Source organism: Gavia stellata, chromosome 18 (genome assembly GCF_030936135.1).
Source record: "Gavia stellata isolate bGavSte3 chromosome 18, bGavSte3.hap2, whole genome shotgun sequence".
NCBI lineage: Eukaryota > Metazoa > Chordata > Aves > Gaviiformes > Gaviidae > Gavia > Gavia stellata.
Window position 1 is genome coordinate 20,437,302 of NC_082611.1, and position 24,635 is coordinate 20,461,936.

Consider the following 24,635-nt stretch of genomic DNA (forward strand, 5'->3'; position numbering starts at 1 on the left):
AAAGTGGAGAGCAACACTAGCGCTCTTTTGTGTATGCTGGCTAGCCCACCAGCATGTTGCGGGTGAGCTCTGAGCTCTGTCTGTACTGGTACTGGAGATTTTAGTTGTGGTCTCTATATCATGTGGGATATCTCATTATGGGGCAGCCCAGGCACTATATGGCAGTCATGCGGGAGTACGGAGAAGTATCATCTCCAGAAACTCTTGCTTTTACTATCATTCTTGCCAAACACACTTGTCTTGGGTGATGGGTCTTCCCTAGTTTCTGAACCATTGTAAGACCTGTAAACCAGACTTCTTCCCCATCCGAGCATCAGCAGTTGGAGACTTTCCTAGTGAGTTTGTGCCCATCCCAAAATACCCATCCCCAGCCCCCACCAGTGTGGCTGTTGCCCCACCTGAGACATCTGGAAAGCACTTTCTCCTAAGACAAGAAGGAAAAGGTGCTTTCTAGGTTTGTTCATTCTTGGGGTTCTCCATGCACAGAGCTCCAGCAGCGGAACTTAATCCTAATTTAGGGGCCTGCTAGATTTATGGGGAGCCAGGAAGAAGGTCAGACACTCTGCAGGGTTGAAACACGGGGACCGATACCCGGCCATAGTCCCCATGGGTGTATTTGCAGTCATGGTGATTTCTCTGATCAGTAGGTAGAAACAAATATTGTAGCGGAAGGGTCACATTTGATCATCTTTCCAGGGAAATAAATGGGAATGGTCCTTTCTGGCCCCTCTATGTGGCTGATTTTGGAGGCCAAAAGACTCCCTGTTCAGCCTGGCTTTCTGGGCTCTGCTCAGTGATTCTTTCCTGTCCTGTTTGGAGGTGGTCGAGCCAGAGCCAGAACCAGCTCACACTGTCCTGGAGAAGAGCAGCCGTGAGGTGGAGCTTCGCCTCAGTGCTGTCGTTGACTACGCCGAGTTCAAGCTGGATACGGACATGATTCAGTTCGAGGAGACCTTGCTCTTCCAGACGAGGACGTTCACGTGAGTGCTGGAGGCCAGGCAGGGACCTGCGTATGGGAGCTGCCTTTGCCCAGGGCTGACACGGTGTCTGCTTCCCTAGAGCAGTCTCACCTGCTGTTCTTCCCTTTAAACACATAATTTTTTGGTTTCATCCTTTCCAAGTCCTGGCTGGGTGCTGGGGCCCACATATCTACACACAAAGCCAAGCAGGAGATGGTGGTTGCCATCCTGCCATGCCTTTCTGCTGAGAACAACCATGGTTTTGCTTTCATTGTGTGTTGCCTGTCCTTATCTGCTTGAAGACGAGTTTTGAGTCAAAATAACGCCAAACCGAGACATAAAGACCAGAGTAAGACCCTTGGATTAATTCTCCTGGGCACCATGTCTGCCATTTCCTCTTAAACTTCCAAACTTTGAAATACTTTTTCTCGGGGCAGCCCAGGGCAGCGATCTAGACGTGGCAGAGTTGTCTGGGGAAGAAGATGCTACTCAGCATAAAGAAAGGGGTGCCGGGAGCCCACCGTACAGGGTTACTTTTCTACTTGCTTGGTATTTATTGGACATTTTCTTTTTATGCCTCCTCCTTGCTTTTCAGTTTCCAGCTGTCCAATACAGGGAATGTGGCCCTGGAATACACCTGGATGAGGGCTGTGGAGGATGAAAGGGCAGTGAGCCATACTGGGGAGCTGCTCCTGCCCAGTCTGGATGGTAAGGCACTAGCTCTCTGTGGCAGCTGGGGGTGCCCGGGGTGTTTCAGTTGGTAGCTGAGGGCTTTGTGAGAAGACTATACCACTTCCACCCAGAGCATGAATTGCTTTTTCATCCCTGTCTGGTCACCCACCTTCACCAGCATCTTCCCAGCTGCCGCTGGAGACTTTCTCCTTGCCCCCTCTCTGCCTTCCAGACCCTCCTACACTTGCTCTGACGCTTGTGCTCTGCGCGGGAGCTGGGCCTGGCTCAGGGGAGAGCCACGTGGTGGGTCGGGACTGGGAAGGGGGACATCAGGGCACTTCTTTGGCAAGTCTCTGAGACTGAGAAAATTGATAGTGTAACAACGGGTTCGCTGACCTGCAGACACTGTCTGTGTGCAATTCCCCAGTCTACAGCAAAAGCAAAGTCACTGTCTAAATTAACCCTCCTAACTCAGGCACGGGAGTGTTTGCTGCAGGCGGAGACCCTGCTCACAGCAGCCATCGGAGCTCAACGGCTGGGCCGTGACTCATTAACGTGCAGTAATGTGTTTGTGTCTGAGCGCGTGGTCTCCTTGGGAGCAGCGTGGTTCTGCGGGGAAACAGGGCTGTGTGTCCAAGAGGTCTCATCAGGAACAGGAATGAGGAGAGCTGTCAAGCCTTGCGTTTCCTAGCACAAGCAGCTTGTCTGATTGCCGAGCTGGGAGACCTTAACCAAAGTCCTTGACGCTCTGAATGTGCTTAACTCCCTCCCCTGTGGGTCCTGGTGTTGGCTGTTCCCCGGCATGGGGCACGCTTGTGCTGAAGCCGGTCTGCTGTGCCATTAGCTGGCTGGTCGTCGGTTATGAAAGCCTGACAAAGAGGAAGGAAGGAAAGGGTGTGAAGGACAGAGCAGTGCTGTTCCCCAAAGCCTTCTCTCCACCATGCACAACAAACAAAATTCAGTTCTGTAGGCAGCTGGGGAGCAGGACTTAACGCTGTCCTTAATGCTAAGCGCTGAGGCTGGCTGTGCTGGGACGTGAAACAGCGCCCAGAAATTTTCCCAGATGCTGTAACACCAGACGTCTCTACTGTTAGTTCCTGGGTATGGTTTGGGAAGGAACGCTGGCCAGAAACAGTTCTGCAGGAGAAGTTTGCATCTAGCTCCCCAGTCCTGGAGACGGAGGGAGTTTAACAGCGTGGAGTGAAGCAGCGGGGTTCAGTCCTGGGCCCATTTCATTTGCTAACATAGACATAGCCTTCCTGTCCATCATCTGAATATCTTTACAGATTGATGTTCAGTTGTGTGTTTTGATTCACGTGCTTCTCTGGGTCTCTGCTGGGCCTTTTCACTGTATTTGCTGCCCCCCACCCTCAGTTGTCCCTCCTGTCCGTCCTCACTTTCACACCCGTCCCCAGGACTTTCTGGGATGACGATTTAGCAAGCAGTAACACAGAAGCAAAAAGCAACCTGACCGCTCTCCCTCTTCTTCATCGGGAGTCCTCCTGCTGAAAGCGCTTGGCCAGGGATGCTCCAAGTGCATCCCACCTCCCTTCTGTTCGCCTGCAGCAGAAGGCAGAGTTGCTGGGAACAGAGGATTTTCTCCTTGAAAGATATCCTGCTATAACCTCTTCCTCATTGCAGGGGAATTCCTTTCCTCCACTTCTGGTACCTCTGTGAAGCTCCGATCTAGCCGTTGTTCGAGCCAGCTGGACCGTGCTGTGGACCACGTCTCCTCCTCCCTGAGCTCATCTCTGAACGCCGTCAGTGCCGCCCTGCTGTTCTCTGTCGAGCCCGGCAGCGGCACCATCGCTGCTGGCCAGGAGCAGCTCTTCCAGATGAAGTTCTCTCCGGTGTACGTGGGGGACTTTCAGAGCCGTATGCTCTGCAGGTAGGAAACGTCCAGCCACTTTTCAACTCATGCTACTGATGCATAGTCGTGGTAATACCTCTGACTGGGGTGGGTGGGAGTGCAGACCTGGGGACAGCCAGCCCCAGAGAGGCAGCAGAAACAGCTAACATACAGCAACAAAGAAAGATGGTCATCCAGCCTTGGTAGAAGCAGGTATGGGACAGTGGGAAAAGACATTGTATGAAATATTAAGCTCCTGGAGGGTTGCAAAATCTGGAACGAGAGATCCAGAAAGGCTGTCAAGGGGCCAGCTAGTCCTTAGCTACGCTTCCTTATCAGACAAGCATGGCCTCCTTACCTACATAGAAACTTGTGTGCTGCGGTTGGTCTCTAGACACATAACTGGTCATGCTTCTGCCATCTCACCTCTGCTGCCTCCCCATGGCAGGGAGTGCAATTCTGTTTGATTTGCTGAGCAACGCTTGCACGGAGAGAGGATGCAGCGCTCTGTGCTGTACAAGGAGACAGACAAGCAGCTGCCGTCCAGAAACGTTAGTTTGGCTAATACCAGTTCCTTTCTTCCTAGTATTCCTAACCTGAAGCCAAATCAGAAGTGCCCAGAGGTGGTTGTGAAGGGGAGAAGCTTGATGCCAAACTGCCACTTTGAACTGGAAGACTCTGACTACATCACTGCAAAAAGGCGCAACCCAGAGTTGCAGGGACCAAAAGGGGCAACGTTCGATCTCAACACAAAAGTGATTGAGTTTGCGGCAATTGGAGTGCGCGGCAGGAACAGCAGGTAGGTGTGGGCATGGTTTCCCCTGTTTGTGGTCTCCTAGTCACCCTCCTTAACCAGAGACCTCTCTAGCTACTCTTCCAAGCCCCGAGGTACCTTGTCTGTGATCTGCTGAGACTTGGCCACCAGTCTGTTTTGGGGCTGGAACAAGCTGGTCACTGAAGACCAACTGGCCAATTTTTTGTTCTTTGTCTTCAGTAAGGTATGGGTCAATCTGGGAGGACCACGTATCCCCAGCCCATGTCATGTGGCCAGTACAACTTTTGTCCCTTTGAAGAGCATCCTTGGGACATTCTTGCACCTCTGAGATACCAGTTAGACAGGGTCAGCGAAGGCTGCAACCACAACAGAGAGTACTATCTTCTAAAGGAGTCTTGCTGGACTTCATTTTACCACTTTCACTTGATCTCACTGTTTTAATATGCAAGAGGTTTTGGCTAATTTCTTTGCTAATTTCTTTGTTGACAGCCATTAATTTTTAGCCACCTGAGAGACAAACAGGGCCCCTAGAAAGCAGGTGAAATGTTTGTGCTCCCAACGTCGTTCCGCTATACCAAATAACCCCTTCCAGATGGTGTGCAGGATTGGCAGTGCCTGATGTCTGCTACAGGACAGAGTCATTAACATCCCAACACGACCTTAGTAGTCCTTTTTTTTGCTTTGTGTGCCTAGGACCATCAGGGTTATGAACCCAACCAGTTCCGTGTATTCCTTCCAGTGGACTTGCCAAGACCCTGAAGCCCCACCAGAGCAGGTGGCTTTCTTCTGCCTCACAGAGAGAGGTCAGATCCAGCCAGGGAAGAAAGCAGAGGTGGGTGCAGAAAATTAAGAAAGTAGATCCGGTACACGTGTATGCCAATTTAACACCAGCTATATCTACACTTACTGGGCATCCCATGTCTCTGTGAGCTTGCCAAGACCATGAAGAAACTTTTGACTGCAATGTAACTGAGCTGGCAGATGAACCTGTCCTCACCCTGTACCCCACATCTGCCATGCTTTTGGGCTGTAAGTGGCACAACAGCCTATCTCTGAGCTCACAGCAACATCAGGTGGAGGTTTGGGGGGTTTCTTGGTGGTATAGACTGCACCCCACTCCCCTTACCCAGCCAGGGGCAGCAACTTTCCTTCATTTGCCTCTTTCTCCCCCAGATCAAGTTTGAATTCGTCCCCCGGCACCTGGACATCACAGAATCATTCTGGGTCTTTACAATCCCTGAGCAAAGCATTTCGGTCCCGTTCCTGTTGGTGGGCAACACCACCGACCCGCTCGTGACTCTGGACAGATCCCACCTGAACTTCCACTTGCTGTTAATCGGTGAGCACCATGATTATAGCTTACGTGCTCAGAAGCGTACCTCTCCAGGGGCCCAGCAGTCCCATTATTCCAGCAGGCTCCCACGAGGAAGGTGGAAATGGAAACAGGCACTTGTGAGCAGAGCATCCAGCTCCTGGCACCCAAGTGTTAGGAGGGAGAGGAAGGGGAAGGGAGGAAGGCATGTGTCAGGGATACGGCATGTAGTTGGGGCTGTTTCCAAGAGGGGATTTGGGGGTGATGCGGGGGAGCCCAGGGGGTGAGAAGTACGTTTCCATGTTGGCATCCTGAGCGTGCCATGCTGCAGGCAGTGCTTCTCACTGCAGATTGCCTGCTGGGCTCAGCCGGCAGGCAGGAGCACAGTGGGCAGTGGTGGTCTGGTGGCCAGAGGAACAAAAGGTTTTCAGCAGCTGCTTTGTCCTCTCCCCAGGGCACGAGGTACGCCAGACTATCTATATGATCAACAGTGAGAAGGAAGCCTTCAGCTTTGCTTTCAGAGAAAGCTCTCTCTTCTCAGAGGGATGCAACACCTCCGTGAAAATAGAGCCCCTGGAAGGCTCCATCGCTCCTCTTTCAAGGTAACAGGGCTCACAGGTCAGATTGCCTCTCCCATGTGCCAAATGCAGCACCATCATTTTGCTTTTGAGACGCTCTCCCCTCCACATTCACCCGGTGACTCTTGGCCATAGCATACGTCTGCCTTGTTTTGTTCCTTCCCAATGGGGACACCATGAAACTTCAGGTTTCTCCGTAGAGTGGCTGTGCCGGGGTTACCCCGGTCTTCTAGGCCCCCTTCCTGGAGAAGTTCAGGCTTTGGATCTTCTAGTTTTGATGACAAAAGCATGTTTGGAGGTTTTAACTCTGTGATTCCCCTGGGCTAGCAGCCTTAAGTGTGCACGGTCTCCTCTCTCCTCTGTGTTCCTTTAGTGACAGAGTCTACCACGCATGGTCTGGGCAAAGCGACCAAGAGCAGCAAAGCACACAAGCAGCATATAAGCCCATCATGGGGGACAGCAACAGGCTTACACAGCTAGCTGTGTTTTGCAGGATCACCTGTCAGAAAATGGATGCTCTTTTCTTGTGAACTGCAGGTGTGACTTGTGATCAGACATGATCATGAATTCAAGCAGGTCACCAGCTCATCTGCTGATCCACCACAAATGTCCCTGTGCCCACTCATAGCCTGCCTGGGTGTAAGGAGAACGCGTTAGCTCCAGGCAGTTTTGCTGTGGCTTAAAAGATGCTGAATTTTGGCTCGCCACAGGGTGTAAGATAAGAGAACATCCTGTATCAGTTACTGTGGCTCACCTGAGAGGTGGTAATTCCTTCAATCTCTGTAGTTTGGTTGTGTTTGATCACGTACCCAGAAATTATCCACAGAAATTACAAAGTGGCAGTTTGGTGGCACCCGCGTTGCACAGCGGTCACGGGAGCTGGATGATTCCTCTTTGCAAAGAGGCTGTTACCCTTGTCGTATAGATCAGAGAGACTGGGGGTGTCTAGGAGTGCCCTCCTCTGTGTGTGGGACAGAAGTGGGGTCTTAACCCAATGCTGCCTTGTAGCACATGGGCAGGGCAGTAAGGTCAGTGTTAGCTCAGGGTTTGCTGCCTTGTCGTTGTATCCTCTGCCGTTTCATTGCATGGGATCATCATACCCTAAACAGTTCTCACCAGGGCTCGCTCCATAGTGGAAGGCCCTGGAAGGGCAGAGTGCTGCTCCTGGTTTCTCCGAGGCCTGGGGTCTCACCACAGCCGTTGCACAGCCTGCCCTCCCAGAGCAGGCAATGTGGGGCCAAGAAAGCAAAGAGGCAGTGAATGGAGCAAAAAGGATCTTTTCTCCCCAGGCTTCCCATTACAGTCATCTTCACACCAACACTAGAAGGAGAGGTGGTCTTCAACCTCAAGTGCAATGTCAAGAGGAAGACCCAGCCCCTCTCCTTGAATATCAAGGCCACCGGCTACAGCGTGAAGGCGTCTGTCAGTTGTGAGGACGGCGACGGCTGTGTCACTGAGCTCAGCGCCCAGGAGGTCAACGTCATTGATCTCAAGGAGGTGAGCAGCGCTGGTTCCCTGAACCATTTGCCCCACAAAGCCCTGCAAGATTCGGCCTTAACCAGGAGCTTTGCAGATATGTTTGACTAAGAGGGAACGTTTTTTCTTCATCTGTGGGTCTCTAGAGGGAGGGAGATTGATCTTTCAGACAGGTCATTAGCTGAATGTGAAAGATGAAGGAGCACTTGCTGGGCCAGCCAGCGCTTTGCATGTGCTCCAAGCCCTAATCCTCACCATCTTCTCCCCGCAGGTACAGCTAAACGAGAACATCAAGCGCATCTTCAGCATCCGCAATAACGGCAAGTTCAGCTTCGCCTTCTCGTGGGAGCTGAGCGGCCCCCCAGCCCGTAAGCAGGTCCTTGCTGTCACCCCTCAGACGGGCACCGTGCAGGCGGAGGGGAAAGCAGAGACCCAGCTGGTGTTTCACCCACAGAAGATGTGCTCTTTAAAGGATGTAAAGCTGACGCTACAGGTGAGGCACCAGTGTTTAATACGGGACCTTCGCCTTCCCTACGCAGCAGCTTGGCAGCAGGAGGCCAGGGCTGGGGGTGAGCTCCGTCACTGAAGAGCCTGAACGAGGCAGAGAGGCTCCTGCTGCTGCAATAAAGAGCCTGACAGCTTCTGAATGGAATATTTTAATACTTAAGCGCTTATCCAGGACTACTTTGGGAGGTGCTTTTGTGGCAGGACGTATGCCCCAGGCCCTCTCTGCCCCTAATTTGGAGGGGCTCTAGATGTGCGCGGGGATGGAGCTGTTTCTCCTTGCCAGACCCCTCCTGAGTCGGGTCCCACAGCTCAGAACGGTCTTGCCAGCACATGGCTGCACAAAGCAGGGCCATGACTCTTCAAAAACCCTTTCCCTCTTAGCCCAAGCATTCCGCCTTCTCTTTCTATTCTGGGGTCCTTTGGTACTTGCTTTTCCTTATTGTCACTGCAGCCAGCTGTCCCCCATCCTCTTCCTCAGCCATCTCTGGTGTTTGGGGTTGTAATTCCCACCTCTTCACCTGGCTCATGGTGTCTTTTGCCCCACCAGATCAGCAAGGGTCCCACATTTACCTGCGTGTTCCTGGCCACTGTGGTAGTGCCCGCTGTCCACTTCTCCACCACCAGACTCGACTTTGGAGCCTGCTTCATCTACCATGCTGGGATGCCACCTGCCCAGCGGACCCTTGTCATCACAAACAAGGCAGACAGGGATATGAGGTAGGCCTTCTCCGCACACTCCTTCAACCCTTGCTTAGCGCATGCCTGCTCCATGTCCTCGTGACCACTGTGGGTGAAATCCTGAAGATGCAGGGGGAGGAGAAAGGAGAGCCCCAAGTAGCCCTGATGTTGTTGTCTGAGCGCACACAGCCTTGTGACACCTCTGCTCCTCTTCGCTGTGCTTTCTGCCAGTTTGAACTGCTTGTTCACCAACACCGCGTACCTGGAGGTGGACTTCCCAGGGCAGGTCCTACGCCCAGGAGGGACAGTGGAGGTGCCCATCACTTTCTATCCCAGAGAGGTTGCGTCTTACCATGAGCTCATCCCTTTTGAAATCAATGGTCTTTGCCAGCAGACTGTTGAGGTCCGAGGAAGGGGCATGAAAATGAAGGTGAGATGAAATCCAAACCCTAAAACTCCAGGTGGCAGGCAGCCAGCATGGCTTTCTCTCTCATTTTCCTCATCTCTTCCCCAGCCTACCATGTTTTGGTTTTCTGCCATGAGGGTGGCAGAAAACCTTTTCTCCTTCTTTCCCTTCACTTTATATTAATCTCTCCTACCTCAGGTTGATGTTGTGGAACCACGAGGAAAGGTGGTGAAGCTGGGAGCCCTCTCCATCGGACAGACGGTGAAGAAGATGGTCACCATAGCAAACAACAGTGCTGCCCCTCTTACTTTTAAGCTCCGTCTCATGTCCACCATGCCAGAGCTCCAAGAAGCTGGGGTAAGGCTCCTTCCTTCACTTGGAGAGCACTTTGGTGTGCCTGCTGGTAGCTATGAGCTGCTCTGGGCAGGAGCTAGTAGTTACAATTGTAGTAGTAGTCTCCACTCATTTCTTTGGGCAGGTTCTCTGCTTGAACCCCACCACCGAACTAAGTCTGAAGCCCAAAGGAGACACCTGTAAAGTGGAGGTGACCTTCTCCCCAAAACGCCGCATCCAGCCATTCACCGAAGAAGTGACGATGGAGTGCAACGGCCTGGTGCGCTCCCTCTTCATGGTGCGGGGCTCCTGCCAGGGCATCCATGTGAGCTTGGACCAGGAACACCTCAGCTTTGGAGCGGTGGTGCAGCAGAGCTACACATCCCGGCGCATCATCATGCAGAACACGGGCGACATAGGAGTCAAGTAATGCAAAACCCTGTTCTCTCTGAGGGCTGAGAGCTTGGATGAGGGTTGGATGGAGCTGTCGCTTGCCCAGATAGTTCCCCTCTGCTTTTCCGTCCCAGTGGAGAGTTGGGCAGCCAAGGCTGTGCAGTCAGGCCCTGGAAGTTAGCAAGGGATACAACCAAAACCTTGTTTACAGATGGGTGCAGCTGAGTCCTGGCCAGCCTGAAGCCTTATTGCCAGATGGCTCAGCGTCATGCCTGAAATCTGGTGGAAAAGCCCACAAGAGGATTAGAAACGGCACGTTGCGTTCGCAGCCTCCGCATTGCTAATCCTTCCTTCCTGTCCTTGTGCTTTCCTTGGCAAGGTTTAAGTGGGACATCGCGAGCTTCAAGCCAGATTTCTCCATCAGCCCCGCCAAGGGTTACATCTCCCCAGGAATGGATGTCCCCTTTGTTGTGACCTTCCACCCCTGTAAGCTGAGCCACGCTATCCAGTACGAGGACCTGAAGTGCTTCATCCAGGGCAGTGAGCCGCTCCGGCTTACGCTGGCAGGATGCTGCATGGAGACCCCTGTGACCAAAGAGGTAACTGGAGCAGAGACAGGATGGGTCCTCTCCTTGCACCACCGTTTGCACCACATCTCTCGCAGGGCAGGGACTGGAGGATATTTACGTGCATAGACTCGCTCCTGCCTGTCATCCTGCCTGGGTATCCCAGAGACCTGAAAAAAACGTTGGGCAGGATTCCCAAAATTTCTGAGCCCTGTAATTGCCTTCCTCCCCTGTTAACGGTGCTGCTCCTCCAGCGAGCACCTCAGCTGTCCTGGCTCTGCATTGCAGCACCCTTGCTGCAGGGACACCCTGCAGGGCTCTTCTGAGACCCTCCCCACAGAGCTGTCCAGCTGTACTCCCAGTATTGCACCCGCAGCCACACTTTTCCTCCCTGTCGGGACTGGGGAGGGCATTCAGCACTAGGAGTGGGCAAGGCGTCTGCATCCAGCTCCTAGGGCACAGGGATGCAGCGTTGGAGGACTCCTGGCCCTCACGGGCATCGCGGGAGGGTGCAGCTGGGGGGTGTTGGCTCTTGCTCCCAAAAGAGAGCCCGGAGCTGCTCTCCAGCCTGCCCACAAAGGGGCTGTGCGGCTGCAGGTCTTGTCCTTGCACAGGAGAGATTTCCTTCCAGGACTCCCCATTTTCTTTCTCCCCTCCTTGGGAGGCGGCATCCCCCTTCACCCAGCATGCAAAACACCCCTTCCTCTCCCTCTCTAAGAACCGACAATTTGGTTTACACCAAAATCTATGGCTCAAACGGGAATTTTGCGTACGACGAGGAAAAGCTGCTCCCTGTGCGTAGAGCTAGTCAGAGTCCGAGTGGAAAGGATTCCTCGGTATGGCCAAGCAGCCTCTGTGCTCCTCTGTTGCAGACACTGACTTTCGCATGCGACGTGCGCCAGGAGCACAGCCAGACCATCCTCCTGTCCAACCCAAGCAATGAGGCCTGGACCGCGCAACCTGTCATTGAGGGGGAACACTGGAAGGGGCCTGAATTTTTCCATCTAGAGGCCAATCAACAAAACAAGCCCTACAAGATCACTTACCAACCCCTAACGATGAGCTCTGAGAAGAAGCAGCATCAGGTATGTGAGCTGTGCCAGCACGCTGACCCTCGGTAGCATGACCCTCATAGCTCACCCAGCTTTGGGCAGGAGGGTTGGACAAGATGACCTTCAGAGGTCCCCTCCAAGCTGAAATTATCCTGTGATCCCATGTTGGAAGCTGGATTTCTTGGTGGCTAGAGGCCAGGTGTAAGGAAACTGCAGGTGGGAAGTCTGGACTGACCATTAAATGTGTTGGAGCAGCTAACCTGAAAAACCAGGTTGTCTGAAGGTCCAGGAAATGAAGTTCGTTCTGTGCAGCTCCTGGTCCCTGCCTGTGCAGCCCAGGGGGGCTCGGAGACCCCCCCGTGCTCAGCCCTGTGGGCTGCACAGGCTCCCCAAGCCCTGGGCGCGACTGCTTCTGCCAGCACTGCCCTGCTGGGGTCCTTTTGCAGCATGCAGGGAACGAGAGGGGCGAAGCTGCCCTGCCATTTCTCAGTGCCCCCCCTCACCATGAGCAGTCGGGTGGGAAACAACACGGACATCTCTCTTGACATCACCTTTGGTGATGTGGAAAGAGCCCTTCCTGTAGGTCTCAGGCTGGGCAGGTAGGGTGACTGGCCCCTCTGTTTCCATGAGCACTATTTCTGAGATGCACCAGGGACAAGCTCTTAAATCAAGGGGGTCAATTCCAAACGGCTCCGGGGTGCTGGAGGTGGGTGTCAGACACCTGCCCCTTGGCCCCCTCTAGCTGATCTTACACCACACCAGAATTTAGGCCAGAGCAAGAGTGGAGGCCAGAGACTTCTGGGCTCAATCTCCAGGGTGCGGAGCAGATCTGTGCCCTGTAGGGTTGCATAGGCTCAGTATCTTTTTAATGTACAGCCTTGCTGAAAACTGCAGGACTCTTCATGCTGCTCTGGAGGCAGAGGAGGTGCTGCAGGCAGGTGGCTGTGACCCATTGGCACCCGATGAGTACTGGTTATGAGCTTCTCGTGGCCCACCCTGGCTGGTGGGACCCTGCCGTGTTAGCTTACAGGCTGCTCTCCTGGCAGTAATGCTGGGGCTAATCCCAGCACTGCCGGGGCAGTCAAGCTTAGTAGGGACTGCCACCCCCTTACCACGGCTGTCCCTGCACAAGCACAGGGCTGGCAGCTGACGTGCCCACATTAGTAAGGCAAGTAAAAGGGTGCTAGGACGGTCAGACCAGCTCTGCTGCAGGGCTGGTGCTTCCTTGCCTTGCCCAGACGTGTTGCCTCTGTGTCCCGTGGCTGTGCCAGCCCGAGCAGGTATGACACTGCCATCTCCACCTGCGTGGGACACAGGGCTGCGGTCACAGCTCTGCCAGCTGGACCTGCTCAAAGCTGCTCAAATGACAGCCTGAGACATGGGACTGCCCAGGTGTGCTCGAGAGCCAGTAACTCGTCCAGACAGAGAGCAGGAGAGCTCACTTATCCTATTTCTCGTCTCTAGGGCTCCATCTTCTTCCCATTGCCGGATGGGACAGGCTTGTACTACCTCTTGCAAGGGACTGCTGAGGCCCCAAAGTGTTCAGGGACCATTTTCCGGCAGGTACCATGTCGGACTTCCTACACTGAGCTCATCCCTGTTTCCAACTGGCTGAACAGACCGCAGAGGTGAGTCCGGCCCAGGAAGTCTCGTCCCACCAGCAATCCCTGCAGCAGCACAAGGAAGGGCTTCCCACTGCCCGGAAGGTCCTTCCTGCAAGCTTTTTACTCTCCTCGGCCCATTTCTGGCCATAGGTGTCTGGGATCACCCTACCCACGTTCTGCCTATGCAGACCCATCCTGGAGGGTTTTCCTCCGAGGGGATGAGAGCTGTCTCCCTCTGCCTGAGGCATTGAGGGTGTGAGGAGCTGTGTTGTGCCCCCCCACGATGGGTATCCTATGGGAGTCCTTCCCGTTGAGCTTCACTGCATTCTTCTCACCCACAGGTTCCTCGTGGTAGTGGACATACTCAAACCAGAAAACCTGGAAAGCAGTTCTGTGCTGCAGGGGCTGGACTACATTGACGTGCCAGGCTCTGCCAAAAAGGACTACAAGCTCACGTTCCTCTCCTACAAGGAAGGAGTCTTTAACGCAACGGTAAGTGTGGACACCAGACTGTGGAGCCCTTCAAGGAGCTGTTTGCTCACTGAGAAGCTACGTGCCTGTTTTCATACCTCCACGTGCCCACTGGTGGGCTTGTAGGTGTCCTGGGTGGGTACTGAACAGCAGGCACCTCTCCACGTGCCCCACTCACGTGTCAGTCTCTGCGAGGGTCCCACTGGGGGCTGCGGAGCACAGGTGGGTCAGGCCATTGGTGAGCTGGAAGCAACAGGCAATCAGGAGACTCCAGAGTGGAAATACCACACATGCTTTCCCCAGTCTGGCACTCTTCCTGGGTGGCTGCTTACCACCATTCTTGGAAGTAGGGTGCTGGGCTTGGGGGGTTCTTTGGGCTGGCTTAGCACAGCTGGTGTATTTTTATATAGTGCTTCCCTTTTTCTCTCATTCAGGTGACCTTCCTCAACGAGGTGACCAAGGAGTACTTGTTCTACATGGTGACTTTCAAGGCCACCGCTTCGGGACCCCTCAGCACTGTTGAAATGACCGCCGCTGTTCGGCAGAGAGTGTCTTCCACCGTCAAGGTGGAGAACCCTCTGCCTGTCCCGGTGACGTTTGCCACAGATTGCAAAGTGCCCGATGTCAACGTTCCCCCACATTTCACTGTTCCTGCACAGTCGGAGGTAGGAGCAAAGCTCGTCCTGTACGCTCTCCTCTTCCTGCAGCCTTTCTGGGAGTGGGTGCTCTGCCCTACATGAACCATCTGGGGCTTCTTTCCAAGGGTGACAGCTCCGACCTGCTAGTAATCTGGAGGTGAAGCAGTGTGTGAGAATATCCCTAGCGGGAATCGCCCTGTGTTGGTGGAGTCTGCCATGCTGCCCCTTGTGATATGCTCCCATCAGGCCTCACGTGGCAGGTCCTTGTGCCACGTGCTCCTTACTTAGTGTGGGTATTTTCAGTTTGGAGTGGCTGCAGGGCATGCCTCACCCCACTGGCAGGGTGTTTGCAGCCTGGATTGACAGGAGGCGTTGTGTGACCTGGGGGAGTATAGGGGCATTTTAGGGTGGGAAGCTTCTGGGATAGTGCTGGAGGGCGCTCAGATGTTGGGGACTGTCCCCCAAGTGAACTGTCCCCCACATGCAGCAGGGCTCTGACCCAGAGAGAAGGAGTTGGAGCGAGGGAGGGTGCTGGGCTGCCTTCCAGCACTGCGTGAGCACACCAGGGACCGATTTCCCCTATCCCAGGCCCTGCCTTCCCCATCTCTGCGTGACCCAGTGGCTTTTCCCTTCATTCCTCCCAGGCTGACCTTGTCTTTGAGTACCAGCCCATGAAAATAGGTGAGAGCAGCGGGCGCCTGGTGCTTCAGAGCAGCGATTTGGGCTCTTTCTACTACAACCTGCACCTGAAAGCCACCACGCACAGGACGGAGAAGCCCCTCTACTTCCGCACCACACTGGGCTCTAGTCAGACCATCACCACCAAAATCACGAATTACGCCCGACAGAAGACAGACTACCTCCTCCAGGTGACCCCAGCTTTCCCTGGGCTCTTTTGGGGGGAGGCAGCTCATCTGGCCAGCATCAGCCCTCTCTGTCGAGGGATCCTGCCCTGGCGTAGCCAGGGCGGCCACGTGAGCCCGGGGGGTCTTCCCACCGACACTGGATCTGTCTCTAGCTGGACTGTCCTCACTCGCAGACCCCTCTCTGCTGCCCTTGTTGGAGCTGCTCTTGCAGGTTCTGTGGGGTCTGGACTTCCACCCTAAACCCCAGCTCTGGCAGAAGGGTCTCTTGGGGTTTGGGTGCAGGGTTGTCCCTGCTCGGCAGGTTTGGACAGTCCTCGTGGCCGTCGATCGTGGGTGCTCACCAGGGGTATGGTGTGGGTGGGACAGCTGCAGTGACAGGCACGGGAGAGGGACCCCGGCCTGCGTGATGGCGGGGGACCATCGCTTTCTCCCCGAGGTGCCGGCTCTGCTTTTGTGACCCGCCACCCCGTCTCTTCTCTCCCCTGCGCAGACCGACTGCCCCGACTTCCAGACAGAGAGAACCATCAGCGTGGCCCCCGCCAGCCCCGGGGGCTCGGCGGTGAGCGTGGAGGTGACCTACGAGCCCTGCCAGCTGGGCGAAGTCAGGGCCACGCTGCGGCTCTCCTCCCGGCTCGGGGGGGAGTACAGCATCCCCCTCTTCGGCCTCGCCCTCCCGCCCAAGCCCCAGGGCCCCTTCCCCGTCAAGGCCGGCGGCACCACCTCCATCCCCTTCAAAAACGTCTTCCTCCAGCCCACGGCCTTCCAGTACAGGGTGGAGCACCCGGCCTTCACCCTCAGGGGCCCCGAGCGCTGGCGCTCCAAGAAGACTGCCCTCATCACCGTCGCCTTCCAGGGTGCCCCGGCCCCCGTCGCCACCAGGATGGTGGTCTCCTGCCCCGGGGCTGCCGGCGGTCAGGGGCCGGGGGTCTCCTGGGTGTACTACCTCCGGGGTCTGCCCCCTCAGCCGTGACTCGTGCCCCTCCTGGGGTCCCTGGGCCACGCTGCTTCTGGCCGTGGGCGTTCGTTAATTAACTGCGGGGGTAATTAAAGGTCTCTTTGGAATAAACCCAGCAGCGCGTCCCATCCAGCCCGTGCTGAGGCAACGGGAGGGGCCCGATCGGCGAAAGGGCGCCCCTGGCGGCGGGGCGGGGCGCAGCCGGCGGCCTCCGCGCCGCGCGGGGGTGCTGCGGAGCGCGACGGCGGGGTCACGTGGGCGGGCCGGCGGCGCGGGGTCAGGTGGCCGCCGGTGGCGGCGGCGGGTGCGGGGCCCGGCGGGGCCGTGATCGCCGAGCGGGACCTGGCGCCGCTGTCGCCCGGCGTGGTGCGGGCGCTGAACGCCGCGCTGTGCGAGAAGAGGAAGGGGGCGGCCCTGGAGATCGAGCAGTGGGCGGCGGGGGCTGCCGGGAACCGGGAGGGGAGCGGGGCGGTGCCGCTCCGGGCTGCCCCGAGCCCCGGCGGGGGGAGGCCGGCCCGGCGGCCCGGGGAGGGCTGGAGGGGGTCTTGGGGCCGCCTGCGGCCCCGGGGTGGTGGGAGCCGGCACGGGATGCTGGGGGGCGGGCGGGGGTTCCGCCGTGCAGCCGTGGGTCTGGGGCGGGAGGGGACGGGCCCGGCTCCCCGGTGGGAGCTGGGGGCTTCGGGGGAGGGGGGCCCACCGCAGAGAGCCGGAGGGGGTCACCCCAGAGGGACCTGGGGGGGTCCGGGGGCAGCGGGGGTGTCCGGGGGAAGGGGTCACCCCGGGAGGTCGGGGGCATCGGGGGGCTGCAGCCCTGGGGGTCTGTGGGCCCGGGAGCCCAGGGAAGGGGCCTTCTATCTCCCGGCTCAGCCGGCTCCGGCAGCACAGGCAGGGCCTTTGGGAAGCGGGTTAAGGTACGGGCCAAACGGTGGCGGAGTTGTAGTCAAAGTAAGCAAGTGGCTTAAGGTGTCAAGCTGCGTTACCTTGAGCTAGCAGCTTGGCGGAAGTTTGACTTGCTGAACGCGTGGGTCGGTCAGTCCAGTTCTGGAGGTGTTGTGTTGATGTCCCTTGCATGGGAAGTCAGCTGATTTCTGTCCCTGTTAAGGTCTTTCTCTAGAACTTCCCTCTCGTTAACAAGCACAAGCTCAGTAAGTTGCCCCCAGGGCTCTGCCAGAGCATCCAGGTCCCTGTGAAGGGGAGCACGGACTCCGCAGGCTCACGGCTCCGTCAGGGTTTTGAGTCAAGCCATGGGGCTGGTTTTTGAAAGCGCTTGCAAGGGAAGCCCCACGCGGGCCGTGCTGTGGGGTTATTACCGTGTTCTGTGCGTGTTCTGTGGCGGTGGGATGTGAAACTAAATACTCTAGAGGGACACACAGAGGGGATTCCAACACCACACTTCAATCCCGCACGTTGTTCCAGTGTTAAATATGACTAGAACTTTCCATCGGAACATCCCCAAGCCAATCCCAGAGGAGCCGTGTATACAGCTGCCTTGCAATTATAATGGTCAGCAAACCTTACGACAGTTATTTGCGGCTCTGTCTCCGGGGGGTTCCCTTTATAGGACAATGCGTATGTAGGATGCCACCTGAGGGAATGTAGGAGGTATTGGTGGTGTTACAAGGTGAATCTTGATTTTGCCACCCTTTTGATGCATATCCCCAACAGGTGCACATATCTCTGATCAGGGTCCTGAGCCTACTAATCAACCATGTTTCAGGAGGATCTCCAGGTCCAGTGTCACATGTCATCACCTTGGTACAGTTAAAAAGAGGACTGGGTGGTCCCCAATGGGTGGTTTGAATTGAGGGTCTTGGGGGGGCTGTGTTGTGGTAGATCCAGACCAGGCCCAGATCAGATTAGTTCCATCTTTTGGAGATCTTTGTGTTCTCTTGGGGAGTTGGATGCGCCAACTTGGTTCCCACTTTGTCATATACTTGGCTTCAAAGGGATCAGGCTTCCGGAGAGGATGGAGCATCGGATCCCACGGATAAGGTCTACATGGATACTGACAATTACTGTTTTCAAAATTAATATTACCCCTAGACAAATTGCCCCATCGTAACAAAGGGTTTGATCCTTCTATTGGAGACAGGACCGTTACATTAAACAAAGGCCTGGTAACATCACAGAGCAGATTCATTAACGTGGCATTCCTAGACAAACTAGGAGGCTCCTTCCATGTTTCATAGATGTCACCTCCCATCAGTGGCTTACCCTTCCATCGTACCTGGCTATCAAGGTTTACAGTCGTCCACTTCTTTGCCAAAAATGTAAGAGATGTGGCATTAGTCGTGTTCAAAATAAACCTCAAATTCACCGGCATCATGAAAAATCTCAGCCCCTCTTCAGCTGCTCGGGGTAAAGTAATACATCCTCCTTGATCCGGTTGCCCCCATATTCTCATAAAGCCCTTTATCATTTCCCAGGCAAGGTTTGGGGCCTCATCTCCCCATCCGCTTGTGGCAGTAAGGGAGAGGAAAAGGATCCCCCAAACCAACGTTCATGGTGCCAATAGACACATTCTGCAAAGATCAGCGAGCCAGCAGCTATGGTTTGTGCAGTTACTAGCCTGTCGATCTACGCCGGCTGCAAATGCTCACAATCACTGTTCATTGTAGGCTTGACTGTAGGTCTTCTCTAACCACCTGTGATATTTCCTCCTAAAAGAGAACAGAAAAAAACCCAGAAACCCCAGTCCAACGAGGACCGGTTTTAAAAGGAAGGGATAATGCACCGAGTGTCAATTTTATGCTCCCCTCTATGGGCATCGGTGGCTGTGCAGGCATACAGGTTAAGGGGAGTTTCCCAAACCAGGGCCCCTTAAATCAATCAAGTCCCTATGCAGTGGGTTGGAGAGGGCGTTTGGCTCCGGCCTTTCTCAGGATAGGAGGGAGCCATTGGCTTTCCTGGAGTCCTTTCCATGTCCTGATTAATGCCTCCAGGTTAGGCGTGGGCAATTTGTCCATGACCTCCCTCGGAATCCCTTTTGCAATGCCTTCGGCCCACAGAGCATATCTCCTATGATCCCGAGTGTTCGGCATCCTTCTTTGATGGGTTTGGGAACAGGGGCCTGTGGGATGCTGCTGTTTCCGTTCCCCTTGTCCCGCTATCCTTCGGAGGTTTGCCTGAGCCTTAGTCCCTCCTGTGTTCATAAACCCCATTCTCTGTCCATAATTGAGTGACTCCTGGGCACCTCCTCGGACAACATTATGGGATCCCCACCCGTAAGCGAGACTCTCCGCACATATTCTATCTCTGTTTCTCCTGATTCTCTTGAGTATTTTCTCCTGAATGTTTGCTATATCGGTGGGGGAATAAGGAACGGTGTGGGTCGTTATTTCCGGTTCCTCATCAGCCTCATGTTGTTTTAAAAGGAATGTGGTTTCAAAATTTGTCTGTCAGAGTCCCGGGACTTTCACTGATTCGTTTATCAGAGCCCCCGAGAAAGGACTTGCACTGAGCAGGTGCACAAAAATCAAAATCAGTTATTTTATTGAAAGCGACAGAACCAGATTCGAGATTGCTGTTGATAAAGTCACTAACTGCAATAGTGCTACTAATTAAGGTTAATCTTGCTAGCAAACTTGACAGTAATACACGAACCCGGGGATAACTGTCACCCGGAGGGTGGGAGGCGCAGCGCGTACCCAGAGAGGTGTCCCTGCCTGGGGTGGGGGAAGAGAACGCAGCCCGTCGACTGCTCCGTCAGGTGTAGAGGTTCTTCTCTCCCACTTTAACAACCATTTTCTCTGTCTTTCATCCCCAAAAACTACGAGGTTTCCCCCCCCCCCATATTTGATGTGTAGCATGATTTGGGTGGAGAGACGAGTGCTGTAGTCCTACATGTTTAGCATGATCTCTTTAATCTTCATTAGCATATGCAGGGTGTGAGTTGGAATATGCATTTCACCGGTAATGAGGCAAAGGTCAGTGATGGGACACGAAGCCTTTGGAAGAAACAAAGACCCATTCAGGTTCCTGTTATCTCGCTGTCTTTGCTGACCACGAGCAGAGCTGTCCTGCCTCCACGGGGCCCCCTCCTTATCTGCAGGCGAGTCTCCGCTCCCCCGGGTCGCACAAGAGATGCCAAGAGATGCCAAGGTCAGTCTTAACGGTTCTTTGAGCACAGGAATCCCACCTCCTTATCCAAATTCCACACCCCGACATTTATTTGTGTCTTTATAAGGGGCCTCAGGGCCGCCTCCTGGTCATCTCTAAGGTGCTTTTCTCTTGCACAGTCTAAATCGCCGAAGAGGTAGCGTATGTTCGACTCCCTGTCTTCCCCTATGACGCCGTAAAACCCCTGGTTAAAGAATGAAACGGCAAATTACATGAAAGACTAAAATGAAATTTAATGAAAAGAAAGGAAATGAAAGAAGGAGATGAAAAATGAAAGAAAATGGAAAATGGAAAATGAGAGAGTGAAAGAAAAAATGAAAGAAACCAAATGAATGAAAGAAATGAAAAATTAAATGAAGGAATGACATGAAATGACATGGCATGAAATGAAACTTAAGAATGAAATAGTGACATGAGAAAATGAATAACTAACAAAAAGAAATAATGAAAAGAATAATAAAATAAGGAAACAATGAAATAAAGACATACTGTAAAGATATAATGAAATAATTAAATAATGCTATAAAGAAATAAAATATTTTCATTTCAATTCATTCTTTCATTTCATTTAATTCCACTTAATTTCATTTCATTTCATATTGTCATTTCATGATTCCACTTTATGATTTCATCTCATTTCATAATTTCATTTCATAATATCATTTCATTTAATTTCCATGTTTAATTTATCTTAATTTAATTTAATTACATTTCATTTAAATTCATTTAATTTCTAGTAATTTCACATTTCATTTGCATTCTTTCATTTATTTTAATGTCTTTTTATTTAATTTCATTCTTTCATTACCTTCTTTCCTTTCATTTCATGTCATTTCATGTCATTTCATTTAATTTCATTTCATTTCATCCTTAATTTAATTTAATACAATTTCATTTAATTTTTTCATTTACTCTGTATTCATTTTTCAATTTCATTCCTTCATTTCAAGTTTTTAATTATTTCATTTCAGTATTTCATTTCATTACATTACGATACATTTAATTACATTTAATTTTATTCAATTTCATTCCTACATTCTTTCACTTCATTCTTCAATATCATTCTTTCATTTAATTTCATTTTGTTTTGTTTTAATTTAATTTAGTTTAATTTCAGTTCAGTGCAGTGCATTATTTCATTATTCCTTTCAGTGCATATTTCCATTTCATTTCAGTGCATGATTTCATTTCATGAATTCATTCTTTCATTTCATTCTATCATTCTTTCATTTTTGTCTTTCATTTACTACACTTATTACTTTCTTTTGCTTTTTAATTTTATTTCATTGCCTTTCATTCCTTAATTTAATTTCATTTCATTGCATTTGATTTCATTTCAGTCTTCCATTCAATTTCATTTAAAATTTAATTTTATTTCATTGAATGTCATTTTATTTCATTGCATTCTTTAATTTCATTTTTCATTTAATTTTTCATTTTTCATTTAATTTCATTTTGTTCTCTCATGTCATTTTTCAAGTCATTCTTTCATTTTATTCTCTTTCATTCTTTCATTTATTTTCATGCCTTTTATTTAAATTCATTCTTTCCTTTAATTTCCCTCTTTCATTTCATTTCCTTTTTTAATAATTCCATTTCATTTCATTTCATTAAATTCGGTTACATTACATTTCATTACATTTAAACTAATTCTTTCATTTTTCACTTCATTCTTTGATATCATTCTTTAACTTAATTTCATTTAGTTTTGTTTCACTTAATATGATTTAGTTTAATTTCTTTTTTCTTTCAAGTTCATTATTTCATTTAATTTCATTATTTCATACTTTCACCTCATTCTTTTAATTTCATTCATATTATTCTTCAGTTTAAGCCTGTCATTACTTTCTTTCTTTTAATTTTTTATTTTTGAATTAATTTCCTATAATTTTTCCATTGCATTGCATTGCATTGTATTTCATTCTTTCAACCCATTCTTCGGTTATTTCATTATTTCATTTCATTTCATTTCATTTCATATAATGCAGTCTTTTCATTCTTTCATTGCATGTAATTTTTCATTTCATTCTCTTATTCCTTTATTGTTTCATTATTTCATTTCATTTTTACATCTCATTCTTTCATTTCAATTCTTCATTTAATTTTTCTTACATTTCATTTTTTCATTTCATTTCCTTTCATTTCACTTACTCATTTCATGATAGTCATTTAAATTCATTTTATAATTTTCTTCCATTCTCTCATGCCATTTAATTATTTCAATCTTTAAATAGATTCTCTCATTTCATTTAGTTTTATTTTATTTCATTTCATGCCTTCACTTCATGTCAGTCTTTCAATTTCATTTCATTCTTACATTTCATTGCCATTAATTTAATTTCATTGTCATTAATTTCATTTCATTTTCTTTCATTTCATTTCATTATTTTATTGCATTTCACTCTTTTGTTTGATTTCCATTAATTGCTTCATTTCATTTCATTCTTACATTTCATTTCCTCATTTCATTTCATTGCTTTTTTTAGTTTCATTCTTTCAATTGTTTTTATTCTTCCATTTAATTTCAATCTTTGATTTGTTTAGTCTTCTGTTTAATGTCAATATTTTTTAAAAATTCCTTCATTTCTTCATCTGATTTCATTCTTTTTTCTCATTTCATTTCATTCCATGTAATTTAATTTAATTTTATTTTATTTTATATTTTTTTTTATTTTATTCTTTCCTTTCATTTCATTTTATTTCATTAACTCATTTTTTCATTTCAGTTCATGATTTCCTTTTTTTAATGAATTCATTATTTCATTTAGTTTCATTTGATGATTTTATTTAATTTCTTTTCATTCTTTCAATTCATTTTTTGTTTTTTTTTATTATTTCATATCATTTAATTGCATTGCATTTCATTCCTTCATTTATTATTTGACTTGATTATTTCATTCTTACTTTTCATTCTTTCATTTCATTTCATTTTTTATTTCCCTTGATTCGTTTACTGCATGATAGTTCATTATTTTATTTAATTCTTTAATTTCACTTTCGTTTTCAATCTTATTAATGTTATTTATTCTGTCATTTAAATTTCTTTCATTTCTGTTTGTTCTTTCATTTCATTTTAGTTCACTTAATCTTACTGCATTATTTCCTTTCAGTTCATTATTTCATTTCATTTCACCATTTCATCTCATTGTTTCATTGAATTTCATTGCATTATTTCCTTTAATTTCCTTTAATTTCAGTTCAGTTCATACCGTTTCATCCTTTCACTTCTTTTCATTATTTCATTCGATTTCTTTTCATTATTTAATCACTTCATTTTTCATTTCATTTAATTTTTTTTCATCTTATTTAATCTCATTTCATACTTTTATTCTTACATTTCATGTCATGATTTCATTTAATGTCATTCTTTCATTACATTCTTTCCTTTTAGCCTTCCACTTAATACACTCATTACTTTCCTTTCAGATTTTCCTTTTATTCATTGCCTTTCATTTTAAAAAATAATTTAATTTCATGTCATGTAATTTCATTTCATTCTTTCATTTGAGTTCTCATTTCCTCCTTTAATTTAATTTAATTTAATTTAATTTCACCCTTCATTTAATGTAATATCATTTAGTTTACTTTTTCCATTCAATTTCATTTCCATTCACCTTTTCATTTCATTTCATTTCATTTCATTTCATTCAGTGCATTTAATGCAATGAGATGAAATCATGAAGTGAAATCATGAAATGACAATATGAAATGAAATTAAATAAGGCAAAACGAAACGAAATGAAAGAATGAATTGAAAAACATTATTTCCTTTCGTTGTATCATTATTTCATTTAATTATTTCATTATTTCATTATATCATTATATGATGTCATTATTTCATGGTTTCATTATTGTATTATTCTATTTAATTATTTTGTTGTGTCAGTCGTTCATTCTTTTGTTTTGCCAGTAGTTCATTTTTTCATGTCACTAATACATTCTTAGGTTCCATTTCATTTCATTTCATTACATTATTTCACTTTATGTCTGTCTTTCATTTAATTTTATTTCATTTCATTTTATGTCACTCTTTCATGTAATTTTTTATTTCATTCTCTTAATTTCATTCTTTCATTACATTTAATGTCTTTTTATTTTATTTCATTGGTAATACTGAAGTGATAAAGTAAAAAAAAATAATGAAGGAATGAAAGAATGAAAAGAAATAATGCCATGAAAAAATGAAAATAAAAAAATACTGACATGAAACAATGAAAAAATGAAACAATGAACCAATGAAAAAATGAAATGAAAGTGTGAATTGAAGAATGAAATGAAATCACAAAATGAAACGAAATTAAATTAAAGGATAAAATGAATGAGTGAAAAGAAATTAAATTAAACAATAACATGAAATAATGAAATGAAGACATGAAATGAAAATATGAAATCATGACATTAAAATATGAAATGAAAAGAAATGAAA

General features: G+C 49.2%; 1 protein-coding gene across 1 annotated transcript in view; it reads left to right on the plus strand.

The window, feature by feature from the left end:
* LOC132318654 (hydrocephalus-inducing protein homolog) overlaps nt 1–16,105 on the plus strand; it is a 147,464-nt gene extending 131,359 nt beyond the window's left edge. The window contains exons 65-84 of the mRNA XM_059826627.1: nt 820–980; nt 1,555–1,667; nt 3,273–3,519; nt 4,067–4,279; nt 4,949–5,087; nt 5,429–5,594; nt 6,022–6,169; nt 7,435–7,642; nt 7,893–8,114; nt 8,676–8,845; nt 9,038–9,236; nt 9,411–9,569; nt 9,691–9,971; nt 10,318–10,537; nt 11,377–11,589; nt 13,021–13,184; nt 13,502–13,652; nt 14,066–14,296; nt 14,914–15,138; nt 15,626–16,105. Coding sequence (XP_059682610.1) covers nt 820–980; nt 1,555–1,667; nt 3,273–3,519; nt 4,067–4,279; nt 4,949–5,087; nt 5,429–5,594; nt 6,022–6,169; nt 7,435–7,642; nt 7,893–8,114; nt 8,676–8,845; nt 9,038–9,236; nt 9,411–9,569; nt 9,691–9,971; nt 10,318–10,537; nt 11,377–11,589; nt 13,021–13,184; nt 13,502–13,652; nt 14,066–14,296; nt 14,914–15,138; nt 15,626–16,105 — 4,110 coding nt within the window. The remainder of the gene's footprint in view (nt 1–819; nt 981–1,554; nt 1,668–3,272; nt 3,520–4,066; nt 4,280–4,948; nt 5,088–5,428; nt 5,595–6,021; nt 6,170–7,434; nt 7,643–7,892; nt 8,115–8,675; nt 8,846–9,037; nt 9,237–9,410; nt 9,570–9,690; nt 9,972–10,317; nt 10,538–11,376; nt 11,590–13,020; nt 13,185–13,501; nt 13,653–14,065; nt 14,297–14,913; nt 15,139–15,625) is intronic.
* The last annotated feature ends 8,530 nt before the right edge of the window (nt 16,106–24,635 follow it).